This window comes from Capricornis sumatraensis, chromosome 8 (assembly GCF_032405125.1).
Source record: "Capricornis sumatraensis isolate serow.1 chromosome 8, serow.2, whole genome shotgun sequence".
Classification (NCBI taxonomy): Eukaryota; Metazoa; Chordata; class Mammalia; order Artiodactyla; family Bovidae; genus Capricornis; species Capricornis sumatraensis.
In genome coordinates, this window is record NC_091076.1 from 8,856,595 (window position 1) to 8,870,119 (window position 13,525).

General features: G+C 55.5%; 1 protein-coding gene across 1 annotated transcript; it reads right to left on the bottom strand.

Moving 5' to 3' along the window:
- Positions 1-682: 682 nt before the first annotated feature.
- Positions 683-13,293, bottom strand: SPINDOC (spindlin interactor and repressor of chromatin binding). Its single transcript, XM_068978575.1, has 6 exons — positions 13,167-13,293; positions 9,392-9,721; positions 9,186-9,317; positions 8,901-9,038; positions 8,554-8,754; positions 683-1,361 (listed from the first exon to the last, which is right to left on the bottom strand). The coding sequence occupies exons 1-6, from the start codon at positions 13,291-13,293 to the stop codon at positions 1,150-1,152; spliced, it is 1,140 nt and encodes a 379-aa protein (XP_068834676.1). The 3' UTR covers positions 683-1,149.
- Positions 13,294-13,525: the final 232 nt, after the last annotated feature.

Sequence of the window (13,525 nt, forward strand, 5' to 3'; positions counted from 1 at the left end):
CTCTTGAGAGCCCTCATCACCATAGAGGAAAAACACAACCCAACGCAGGTTTGGCTGGTGATGGCTAGTTTAGAAGGGAAGGGGTAAGGAATACGGGGAAGAGATCCAAAGTGGGTTATCTCCTGGTTCAGGGAACTGGAAAACCAGGCAAAGGCTCGCTGTAATTAGGCGAAGGAGATGGGGGCTGACCGTGAGGCTGAAAGGTTGGAGGCGGCCTGCCTGCCTTCCTTCCTGTCCTGGGGCGGGGTGGGGATCGGGGACAGGCATCAGTGCCCCTGCACGCTGGCCACAGCCAGAGAACACCGCAAAGATGACCTTAGGTCTCAGCTCTTCCCCGGCCGCCCCAGTGCGGCCTGTCTCGGACGGAGGTTCACCAAGTGAGTCAGAAGGTATGTGTAAAAGGTGCTCCTGACCGCATCTGGAGGGCAGGGGTGAGGGGAGAGGCTGAGGCGCCCCTCTGACAAGGGCTGCCCCCACCCCTCACCAACCTCCGGGGCGCAGTTTTCCGGCCCATGCCCAGGACCCCCTCTCAGTTCTCCTGCTTCTCAGGGTTGCTCTAGGGGGCCGGACAGCTTGCTAGCAAACCCCTCCCCGCAATGATGGCCCAGACGGAACTCTCTTAATAAAAAAAAATAATTTATTGTCAACAAAGGAGATATATACAACAGGAAAAGAGGTGAACAGGACAGTGAGTGACCAGTTGGCCACCAGTGGGGATGGAGCGGGAAGAGGTAATGGAGGCCTCCTGCTCTGGGGGCCTGCGGGGGGAGGAGTGGCGTCCCCCGAGGTAGTGGGGCTCAGTTCACGACCACCTCCTGTGTAAGGCACTGTGCCAAGGGAGAATGGGGGGGCCGAGAGGGCGGGAGGAGGTCGGGGGGACAGCAGAGGTCGGGGTCAGCAAAAGGATTGGGTGGGTGTTCTCCACAGGCCCAATGCCCTACCGCTCGACAGCCATCGGCGGCCCCTGGCCCGGCCTCACGCCTCGCCCCGAGTCACGGCAGATGCTACCCACCCTCCTCTCCTCCATCCTGCTCTGGCACCTGGTTCTACTCTCTCTCTCAGGCAGCCGAGCTGGGGGGCTCTGCGTGATAAGCCCAAGGGGGACACTGTCTCCTCCCTCCCTCCCTCCCACCCCAGAAAAGCAAGAACCTACAGGCCACTCCCCGCCTCTGGCTGCGCCCCCACAGCGCTGCTGGATTCCGACAGCGCCGCGGGCCAGTCTGAGGCGTCACCTGCTCCCACACCCTTGGCGCCCTGGGGGTGCTTGGACCAGTCTTGCAGGAGGCTGACTGCTGGGGGCTCCTCCAGTCGCACGCGGATGACCTGGAGATCCAGCGTCCCACGAAGCCCTGGAGGGGGAGCTGGGCAGGGGTGAGGGCAGAGAGCAGTCAGGGCCCTCCAGGCCATTGCCTCAGGGATGTTCCTGGAAGGTCTCGGTAAACCACATCCCCCTTCCAGGCCTTCCATTCCACAGCCCTGAACCTGCAGCCAGAGGGGAAGCCCAGGGACAGTGGGAGGCCTCACTCCTGGTCCACCCAAGGACCAGCGCTGACCACAGGGGCATCAGGCCTCCTGGGGCATCAGCCACCGGCCCTCTGCAGCCTTCCTCCAGTGTGTATTTCACACACGGATGCTTGGTGCTGTCCTCTGCTCCCCTCACCTCTTTATCTTCAGCTGACTGTTTCACCTAAAACTTACCGGGCATCCTAGCCTGAAGGGTTCTGCTCTGCGTGGGCAGAGGTGGTGGGACGGAGAAGACCCCAAAGGAGAGAGAGACAGGGCTCTGCCCACAAAAGAACTCCCAGGTGAACATGCAGAATGGAGGAGGGAGCACTGCACGCAGAGTCCTGGGGTGAACGTCCAGCTCTGCTTTGCAAACCCGACCAGGCTCTTTATCTCCCGAGTTGGTACTGACCACGCAGGGGTCGTGTGTCCACAATACCAGCATGGAGAAGCTACTCACAATGGGTAAAATCGGATCTCAAGATGGGAGAGCGGACTGCTGACAGCCCTGTCAGGTACCAACCCCACCCTGTGCATTGCATAAGCAGGTCCAAAAGTTACATCAAAAAGCAAAACCAGAAAACAGAAACTGGTGACTGCAACTGTTGAGGTGTCTGCGTGAAACTTGTGGTTTTTGCCTTTACTGTTTCGAGAGTCTTAAGTGATCTGGCAGGGAAAATGGGTACAACTTTGCTATACCGTTCGCTGGGATGTGACATGAGTCATTGGCTGCCACTGGGTTGGGCGACTGAACAAACTCTGCTTTCTACTCACATGAGCTGGTTTGCCTTCCTGACACACTCTACACTCCTTGAGGACAGGTGGGGCCCACTCATCGGGCTCCTTAGTTCAACAATAACTTACTGGGCAACCACACTGTGCCCAACGCTAGCCTAGCTGCTGGGGGTTCCCCAGGACATGGGGTAGATCAAGTGGCCTTTCTGGAATTTATGTTCCAGCAGTGAGAGCCAATAAACAAGATACGGATGGAAGCAAAGTAAAAAAGCACACCAGAGTAGGGGACGGGATATCAGAGAGGATCTCACAGAGGTGACCTGGAGCTGACCCGTGAGCAAAGGTGCACAGGGAATGGAGTCTGCAGTGTCCAGCTGGGGGACAGCACTGCTGGTGGGAAGAGGGCATGCGGGTGCCCTGGTGAGCGGGAAAGGCGAGGACCACCAGTCCCACGGGGACTCCGACTTTTCTCTGCAATGTGACACTGACAGCGCCGGAGGGCTCTGAGCAGAGCAGTGATAGGGTCCCACTTGTGTTTTCAACAGAGGCTCTGGCTGCTGTAGGAGACTAGCCACAGCGGGCGATGATCAGAAGCCAGGAGACAGGCTGTTAAGGAACCCTGGATGAAGGTAGCAGCAGTAGAGATAGTGAGTGAGTAAGTGTGTGTGTGTCAAACCTGAGCATCTTAGAGGTGAGGCTAACAGGATTTGCTGACAGACTGAAGTGGGATCTGAGAGAAATAGATGACGACTCTGAGGCTTTGGTCCAAGCAAACTGAAGAACGGTCCAAGCAAACTGGCAGCCAGCTTCCTGGGGAGGTAAAGCCCGGGGGAGGGGGAGTAGAGAGGCTGGGGTAAGGGGAGGAGACTGCGGGTTCCATTCAGAAACGCGGTCAGAAACACTGAGTTTGGGGGATCTTTTATACAACCAACCAGGCACATCAACTGCGCGAGAGGGAGGCTGGAACCAAAGGGACAGGCCCGGGGCGGAGGGGAAGGTGGGACCATGACAAGCTTCGAGCCTGGGATCACCCAGGGTGTGAGTACAGATCCTGACTCATGGTTGGGTCATTCATTCATTTGCCAAATACACAGACAGCACCTATTCTGGGCTGGGCACTGGGGATATTACCGTGAATGAAACAGGCAAACTTCCATACCCAGGGAAGCACAATACTCTAGAAATAGGAAGTAGAACCACCAAAGGATCCAACTCTGAGAGCTGGACGTGAACAGGTAGGAGAGGCGGGGCAACCCCCTCACGGTGTGGCCCAAGAGGCCAAGGGCAGAATGAGCCTCCAGGAAGGAGGGCGGGACAGGCCCCTGGTTTCTGCCGATTAGGAAAGACGGGGACTGAGAACTGACCCCCGGGTCTAACTTCATGGACGTCAGTGGCAATCTTGCAAAAAGACAGGTAGATGGTAAGCAGGAGGCTGAATCTAGTGGCTTCCAAAGACAGACTGGAGATGGTAGAGAAAAGCTCTCCAGCTCTGCTGAAAAGCTACGGACAAATGTGACAGAGGCTATGGTGGATGAGGGCTAAGAAGGGAGAAATAACATCTCTGTGTAAGCTGATGGGGAAGACCTGAAGGAAAGAACAGCTCGGGGTCCAACAGAGACTTGATCCCTGGCACTCGCAGCAGGCTGGGCGCTGCACAGGCGAAACACACTTGGGCTGCCCGAGGCTGAATTTCCTCTTCCGTAAAACGGGGGCTCAGCACCCCGAGCCCAGAACCGCCCCCATTTGCCTCCCAGCCCAGCCCAAATCCCTCTGCTCCCCCAGCTTCAGCCCCCTTTTCTTCCTCCATACTTGTGCATGTGTGTGCAAATGTGAGCATCTCCTCTGGGGGGTGGCTGGGACCCATCTCTCGTTTCTCACTAAGGCTCATCTCTGAGCAGAGACTGGAAATGTCACCACCAGAGTGACAAGTGAAGGCAGTTGCCATCCACTCATCTGTCAGTAAATCTTTTCCAAGGGCTTTCTTTGCGCATGCCCTGTTTCCGGTGCGGAGGATACAGCAGTGAACAAAGCCTGCCACTCATGAAGCTCACACACACACACTTTCTTCTCCTTGGTCCAGTCTCTCTCACATACACACAGACGCACATCCATCTTCTCTTTGGTCCAGTCTCTCTCTCACTTACACACTTTTCTCCTTGGTCCAGTCACACACACACATTCTTTTCCTTGGTCTAATCACACACACATTTTTCTCCTTGGTTCAGTCACACACACACACACTTTCTTCTCCTTGGTCCAGTCTTTCTCACACACACACACACCCCCGTCTTCTCTTTGGTCCAGTCTCTCTCTCACTTACACACACTTTTTTCTCCTTGGTCCAGTCACACACACATTCTTTTCCTTGGTCTAATCACACACACACACACATTTTTCTCCTTGGTTCAGTCTCTCTCACACACACACACACTTTCTTCTGGGCACACACACACATACTCTTGGTCCAGTCACACACACACACATTCTTTTCCTTGGTCTAATCACACACACACACACACACATTTTTCTCCTTGGTTCAGTCTCTCTCACACACACACACTTTCTTCTGGGCACACACACACATACTCTTGGTCCAGTCACACACACACACACATATACCCTGTCTTCTCCTTGGTCCAGTCACACCCACACCCACCCACCGACCCACTCATCTTTTCTTTGGTCCAGTCTCTCACTTGCATACTTTTTTCTCCTTGGTCCAGTCACACACACACACACACACACACACATTCTTTTCCTTGGTCCAGTCACACTCACTCACTCACACACATACACACAACCCCATCTTCTCTTCGGTCCAGTCTCTCTCTCACACACTTTCTCCTTGGTCCAGTCACACACACATACACATTCTTTTCCTTGGTCTAATCACACACACGCATACATTTTTCTCCTTGGTTCAGTCATACACACACACACTTTCTTCTCCTGGGTACACACACACATACTCTTCTTGGTCCAGTCACACCCACACCCACCCCCACCCACCCTCGTCTTCTCTTTGGTCCAGTCTCTCACTTACACACACTTTTTTCTCCTTGGTCCAGTCACACACACACATTCTTTTCCTAGTCTCTCTCTCACACACACACACACACACACACACACACTCTTCTCCTTGGTCCAGTCACACTCACACACACACACGCACACACACACTCTGTCTTCTCTGTGGTCCAGTCTCACACACACACATTCTTCTCCTTGGTTCAATCACACTCACACACACACACACCCTGTCTTCTCCTTGGTCCAGTCACACACACACATTCTTTTCCTAGTCTCTCTCTCTCTCACACACACACACACACACACTTTCTTCTCCTTGGTCCAGTCACACTCACACACTCACACACACACACACACACACTCTCTCTCTCTTCTCTGTGGTCCAATCTCACACACACACACACACACACACACTTTCTTCTCCTTGGTCCAGTCACACTCACACTCACACACACACACACACACACACACACACACACACACACTCTCTCTCTCTTCTCTGTGGTCCAATCTCACACACACACACACACACACACACACACACATACTTTCTTCTCCTTGGTCCAATCTCTCACATACACATACACCATCTTCTCCTTGGTCCAGTCTCTCTCTCTCTCAGACACACACACACACACTTTCTTCTCCTGGGTTCAATCACTCACACACACACACACACACACACACACACACCCACACACACACACCCACACACACACACACACCCACCCCCTGTCTTCTCCTTGGTCCAGTCTCTCAGATACAAATACACCATCTTCTCCTTGGTCCAGTCTCTCTCTCTCTCTCAGACACACACTTTCTTCTTGGTCCAGTCAGGAACACACTGGTTCCAGCTGAGGTATCCCTAAGCCAGGTCTTAAGATCTTATTCTAATTAAACACCAGCAAGGATTTTCTCCACTACTTGCAAGTGGGCCCTCGGGGCTCACTGCCTCTCCTGGCCTGGACACCCTCATCCTGTAAGGCCCTAGAATGTCCAGCAAGTCCTCCCTGATGGCTTCACACACATGTCCATCAGCTCAGCTGACCACAGGGACTTCCTGCCCACTGCCAACTTCTAAATCCTTGATTTTTAATTTTCTTTTTTAAAGTGGTAGGATCTCTAGTCCAATAAGACCTTTGGAGAACTTCAAAAAATTAAACAACTCAAAGTAGAACATTCTGGTTGAAGCCTCAAAGGTTTCTGAGACATCTGAGCTTTGGGTTCTTAAAACCCAAAACCAGTCTGCAGCCACTAGTCTGGAGGCCGTGCCGTGCACAGAACCCTCACGGGCACCCTGCTAGTCTCTATTTGCTGGCTTGGGCCCCTCAGAAACCACTTGTGTCATTTCTCAGGGTGCTTCCGGGGTCAGGCTGCAGGCACACGCACCACTGGGTCACTCACCATCTCCTGAGGTTTCTGGACTGTCCCCAACCTCTACAGGTCCCTGCTGCTGCCAAGACATGGCTCAGCGCCTCCCTCCCTTTCAAATCATTCAGACGGCTGAACCCTAAAGTCTCAGGCTCTGCCCACTCACCCCAAACGAACCTGAGACCTCAAGGATGCTCTTCTCAGCTACTGGTCACTCCAGACAGGTGGAGTTGGGGCACAGGGTACCCCAAGGCTTGAAATGAAGCCCCCACCTTTTAGAATGAAACCAGAAGACCCACCAGCCAGTGGGAGAGGTCAGCTATGTACAGCAGGGGTCCGCTGACAACACGAAGGGGACCAGGAAACAAATGAGTCGAAGCAGAGCGCGGTCCTGGGGAGGCAGGACACAAAGTGACTCAAGCTGAGACCTGAGACAGTTAAAACCCCACAGGGGTGAGGCCCGCCTTCAGACTGGAGACAGCAGAGGCCCTTTGGGTAAAAAATAAACAGACGGGAGTGTATAGGCACCTATGTGCATGCAGAGCTTTGTGAGAGGTTAGATGGACATAAGCCAAATTTTTGACAGTGGTTACCACTGGGTGACATGGGCTGAAGGGAAGTGCTTTTTCTTTAAGCAAAAAGCACACCTCCTTTTTGGGAGCCCTGCCCTGGGGAGCCTCCAGCACCCCGTGTGCCGTCTTTCTCGGGGCGTCAACTCCAAGTGCCCATTTCAGGTGGGCCGGGATGTGGTACTCTGCATGTCACATTCACTCCTTCAAGAACCACTTTCTGCACCTGAGATGCTGCCAGCAGGGCCTGGCCTGGTGAGACGGAGAGAGAGAGGTACCAGGCGCCCCGCTGGAACACAGCCCAGTCTCATCTCAGTTCTGCTACTGCCGCGTTAGGTGACTGTGCTAGCCAGAGTACCAGTCCCTCAGAGATGTCCAGGTCCTAATCCCTAGGGCTGTGAGTATCGTTCGTTCACAGTGGGGGAGAATCAAGGCTACAGGAGGAACTGACGCTGCTAATCAACCAACTTTAAAATTCAATGGAGCCTTGGATAACCTAGGCGGGCTCAGTGTAACCACCAAGGTTCTTAAAGGGGAAAGAGGAAGTCGAAGACCCAGAACCCAAGATGGCAGCCTAAAAAAGTCTGGCCGCCTAAGAAAGCTTGGCCACTGCTGGCTCTGAAGACGGAAGGCAAGCACAGCTGAGGAATACAAGCAGCCGCGAGAGGCTGCAGGAGGCAACACTCCCTCTTTAGGAGCCAGAAAGGAGTTGGCCCTGCTGACACCCCGCCTGCAGCCCGCTGACAGCTACTGTACCAGGCCGCTGGCCTCCTGAACTAAAAGGCAGGGCATCTGCGGTTGTCAGCCACTGAGTTTGTGGCAATCTGTTACAGCAGCCACAGGAAGGGAACACGTGCACATGGAAAAGGAACCACCTCTCCGAGACTCAGCCTGTCCGTTCGAAAAAAGACACTTTTATAAGCGCCAAATGAGCTGCATATAAAAGTTTCTTAAAATCAGAGAACATGGTTATGAACCCAAGTGCCCACTGCTATTACCAGACACACCCTGAGCTGAGGTCTGTGGCCTGTTGACCCTCGTCTCCTGTTATCAGTCCCATTTAGGCCCCTGGTGGGCACCTCAGGCCCCAGCTGGAATCAACCCTGAGTGCAGTGATGGGTGTCGAGCTTCAGGGAACACTGGCCTAACTCAACCTAACGACCAGGATGCTCCCAAGGAGACTGCAGATACCTTAGCTCTCCGGCCGGCTGCTGTAGTCAAATTCACCTGCCCTCAGCCCAGCCGCCCAGGGACCAGAGCGCGGGTCACCTCTGCCTGGGGCTCCACCCCGGGGACGCGGCCTTCTCAACCCTGCACACCTGTCGCCCCCGACTCAGGCGCTCACCTGGGGAGGGGCTTTCCGGCTGGAGACAACCTCCTTCTGCCCCTCTCCCCTCTTTGGGCAAGTCTCTGCGGTTTGAGGCCCTGAGCTGGGTGTGGGAGAAGAGCTGGAGGGCAAAGCCGGCCGGGAAGCTGCCATCCGTGAAGTGCCGGACCTCGGCCGGAGCAGCGAAGGTCTCCATGGGCGAGTCCGGCGAGGGGGGGTCTGAGGAAGGAAGGGATCAAATTGTGAGGCCACACTCCCAAGGCCCGCCTGGGCCTAGGCTGAGGTGCATGTGACCCCTGCACCTCCCACCCCAACCCCTCCAGCCCCAGCTTCCCCCCTGGAGCCCACACCTTCCTCCCCTTCACCTGGGTCAGGGTCTGGATCTAGGTCCAGGGTTTTGGTCATAGGTCTGCCTCTTTTCTTCCTGACCGGCTCCTCCCCAGAGGGCTCCTTGCATCTCTGACCACGGGGCTTCTTGCTTACTGGCTCTGGGACAGGGGCCGCTGCAAAAGATAAGACGTTTTTAAGGGGCCTGACTCCCACAACTTCGGGGCTGCAGGATACCTGCCGAGCAGCCTGTCTCCACCCAGCTCACGGGGCTCATGATACCCTCACCCCAACTCAGCCTCGCTGGCTTTGGGATAACTGACCAGGAAGTTCCAGAGGGCGAAGTCCCCTGGGCCGGGTCCTCCTGGGGAGGGATGGGTTGTCCTCGGAGTCGAGGAGAACAACAATCTCTGCTGGCATCCTGGCAGGGTCCAGGTCGGAGTCCTGGCCTGAGTCTGAAGTGGGCAGATGCCAGTGATCAACCATAAGTTCTGACTCTCCCCTCCGCCCCAACTCCTGCCCCCACTACCTGAGTGGTGTGGAGACGGCTGCTCCGCTCGAAAGTCTTGCACTAGGGCCGCCCCCTCGCTCCATGCCTCCAGGATGTTGCTCTTCTCGGAAGGGCTCAGGTCCAGGGTGTGAGGATGCTGCTCCAGGATGTGGGCGCGCGCCGTGTCTGCCGAGGGGGCCTGGATCTCGGCCCCACACACCATGCACAGCGCCCGCCCGCTGCCTCCCGGGCTGTTCCCCACCAGAAACTCCTGCTCCCATGACACCTGCTGCTTGGGCTCCTCAGAGCCATCGCTGCCCGCCTCCAGCAGGCTGGGCCTGGGAGGTGGGATCTTTTCCTGCTGGGCCACTAAGGAGGAGAGGAGGGGGAAGGTGTTATCAGTAGAGGTGCCCACACCAGCAAGAGACCAAGGTTCCCCAAGCTTGGCGGTGTGTGCAGGGAAGGACCTTTCCCACCTAGAGTCTCTTTTCTTCCCCCTCTGGAGCCCACAAGGCACTAGCCATGATAAAAGCAGCAGATACACCACCACATCCAGCTGGCCCAATCTAGTCTCTGACCACAGGTCCAACAGGTTTTTCCAAAGACTGCATTCCAGCATGGCTCGGGTCTGGGCACACCTGTTCCGACCACCCCATCAGTCTGGCAAACTCCTCTACTTCTGTCATGGCCCTACTCAAATCCTCGGCCCTGTGAAGCCTTTCCGATCACCCACCCCCGGCAGCTGATAGTATCCACATCTGACTTCTGACAGTGCTCACTTCCTCAAGGACCAGACCAGTAAACTTTGTCATCTTATTCTCCTGCAGGGCCTGGTATGCAAGGAAGGAGATGCTCCATGAGCCTTGGGTCAGCGAAGGGCATCCAGGCCTGGTCCTCCACTCGTTGGGGCCCTATCAAGAGGCCTCTCCCCCAAAGCCTTTGCAGTGGTGACCTTGTCCATCCCCAAGGGCGGACCCAGAACCTGCTCCCTGTGCACACGGGACCGTAACATTTGACAGGGTGGGAACTGTTCTCAGCTTCGCAAAGAATGCAGGCTCAGATCCTCGTGAGCCTAGCAGCTCAGAGCTTTTAATCCCTTGTGGGTGCACCTCTCTCTCACCTGAGAGGATGGGACAATACACAAACGTGGGAGGTCCTAATACCTGGGGACTTCCTGGTAGAGGTGGCATTTGAAACAGGTCTGAGAACTGGCTTGGTCTCAGAAGGTTTAGCTCCAAGGCTAGGCAGTATCTCTCCCCCAGGTGACGGTGGCTGTTGTTCTTTCCCACCGCTTCTCCAAAATAGCTTTGTCAAAGTCACCAATGCTACACCCAGCGGTCAGCGCTTCAACTTCATCCCCTGGCAGATCACTGCTTCCATCTTGATTTTTGTCACCTGGTTTCCAGTGCACCACCTTCTGTTGGTTCTTTCCTTACTTCACAGGGGCTCTTTTTTGGGCACCCATGCTGGTTCCTTCTCTAAGAGAGAACCGTCTTCTCACCAAAGCCTGCCTGCCATTCCTGAGAAAGCGGCCAACAGCCCCACCTGAGCGTCCTGTTCCCCTCACTTACATCTCCTCCAGAACACACAATGTTGCCTGACGACACATGTGCTTTCCTTGTTCCCTGTGTCTCCTCACTTCACCGCAGGTCCGTGACAGCATGGATTTTTTGATCCTTCACACCTGTATCTCCAGCAACTGGCCCAGTGCCTGGCATGCTGTGGCGTTCAGCAATGTCTGGTAAGGATCCACTCAGTCTCCAAGCTGGAACCAGTGGAGCATTCCACGACTCAAGTCCTAGGACCCCTTCTCTGTCCATCTCCTTCCTCTGGTGGTCTTGCCACAAAGGCTGCCTGCTGACAACTCCCATGTCTATACCTTTAGCCAGACACTCCCAGGAAATTTAGATTCACGTGTCTTATTTCTCATCGGACCTCTGTGCTTCAATGTGCTTCTCAAACTTGTCTTGTTCAAACTGTAACCTCCTACAGGCCTGCCCCTCAGTCTTCCTGTCTCAGCAAATGGGAAGTCCATCCTTCCAGTCACTCAAACCAAAAACCTTGAATTTGTGTTTTTCTTACCCCCGTGCACCAAACCTTTCAAGAAACTTCTGTTCCAGGATCTTCGCAATTGCTGTTCTGCCTAAAATGCCTTACCTCCAATTATCTACAGGGTTCCCTTCCTCACTTCTTTTGGTCTATGTTTAAAATTCACCTTATTAAGACTTTCCTGACTACTTGATACTCCAAATAAACCACTCTCACTCTTCGTATCTTGATTCAGTGTTCTCTGAACTACTCCTCACCATCTGACAAGCTATACATTTATTTATATTCATCTATCTCTGGTCATTGTGTGTATAAACACACAAGTTCCAGAAGAACAGGGTTTCAACTTTGTTTACCCTAATTAGCATGCCCAGCCTAAAACAGTGCTTGACATGTAAGTGTGCGTGCTCAGTTGTGTGTGACCCTTTGTGACCCCATGGACTGCAGCTTGCCAGGCTCCTCTGTCATGGGATTTCCCAGGCAAGAATACTGGAGTGGGTTGCCATTTCCTGCTCCAGGGGATCTTCCCAATCCAATGATCAGACCCACGTCTCCCATCTCCTGCACTGACAAGCGGGTTCTTCACCACTGCACCATCTGGGAAGCCCTGACATATAAGAGGTGCCCCCAAATACTTGTTGCATGAATCCACTTCTCTGGGGAAGAAGGATGCTCTCGCAGTTGTTGAGATGGTTAACTGAGACAGCATGGCACTGAGCACTCAATAAATGCTAGCAAAGGTAGGGAGAGAAACTTTCGGATGGAAAATGTTTTATTTCCCTCATTTTAAGCCCTCCAAAAAGGAAGAGAGGCGGTGTAGGGAGATGTCATTATGTTCTGCTGAAGCTAAATGAACGGCCTTGCTCTCAAGCTTTTGAGTATTGTGCCCACTAAGAGAGAAGGTATCCAGGAATGCAAAGATCTGCATTTTCATGAATAGTATGTCTTCCACGAAGGTGGCCCTTTGTTTTCTTAGGGCCCTCAACATCCTGAGGGCTGGAAAAATCGGTGGAGGAGGAAGGGAAAGTGAGTGCTTACACATTGCTTTTCGAATCTCCTCTCGAGGCCCATCTCCCTCTAGAGTGGCCGGGGGCTCCTGTAGCCCATTTCTTTTCCAAAACTGAGTGCTGTGAGCAATCCTTTTCACCCCTCTAGCGCCAGAACCTGACACCTGTGGCTTATGCGTGTACAAGGCCTGGGAACTGTGGCGGGGAAGCGCAGGAAAGCTTTATGCTTGGAGCGCCCTTAAAATCCACCTCTCGGCGGGCTACACCGGCGCTTGCCTCCACCCACCGAGTCGCTCCGAACCCCGAGGGGAAGGGCCCCTGCCTCCGGCCTGGAGGCCTTGACGCCCCTCGGCCTTGAACACAGCCTGGCCCCTGGGCCTGCCTCTGCCTCCCCGGGCGGGGGACCCGCCAGCGTCACCTCGAAGCCGTCGTGCCGGGCCCGGGCGAGGGGGCGCTCGGGCACCGGAAGATTCGGAGTGCGCCGGGCGTGGATCGAAGGCTCCAGACCCCAGGCAGGGTGGGGGGGAGGGGGAGTTCGGGGAGGCCTGAGATTCCAAACCCTGGTGTGGGGGTGGAGCAAAAGCGCGCCAGGGCCTCAGACTCTGTGAGGAAGGGGGCGCCCGGGCCTCAGGCTGGAGTCGGGTGGGGACGGTTGGGCACCCGACTGGAGGTGGGGGAGGGGTACCCGGATCCCCAACTGAGGAGGGGACGCCGAGCCCGGACCGTGACGCGGAAGTGGGATCCCCTCCCCTCCTCACCTCTGAGCATCGGCTCGGGCCGCGGAATTACGGCCACCACCATGGCCTCCTCGTCATCCTCCCCTTCCTCGCATTTGAGCGTCACCTCGAAGCAGTCGAGCGCGGCGCCCTCGGCCTTCAGGGCCATGGCGCGGCCCGGGGGGTGGGGCAGGGTGGGATCTTGGTGACCGGACGCCGAGGACAGGCGCGCAGGCCTGGGCGCCGAGGGCGGCTGCCACTTCGCGCCCCGTGCAGTCCCCTCACCGCCGTCCGCCGCCCCAGCCTGCGGACGGGCGCGTCTGGGCCTCCCTCAGACCTAGACCGTCGGGACCCCGGGGTGGGGGTGGGGGGGAGGGCTCAATCCGGGGCCCCAGCCCCCC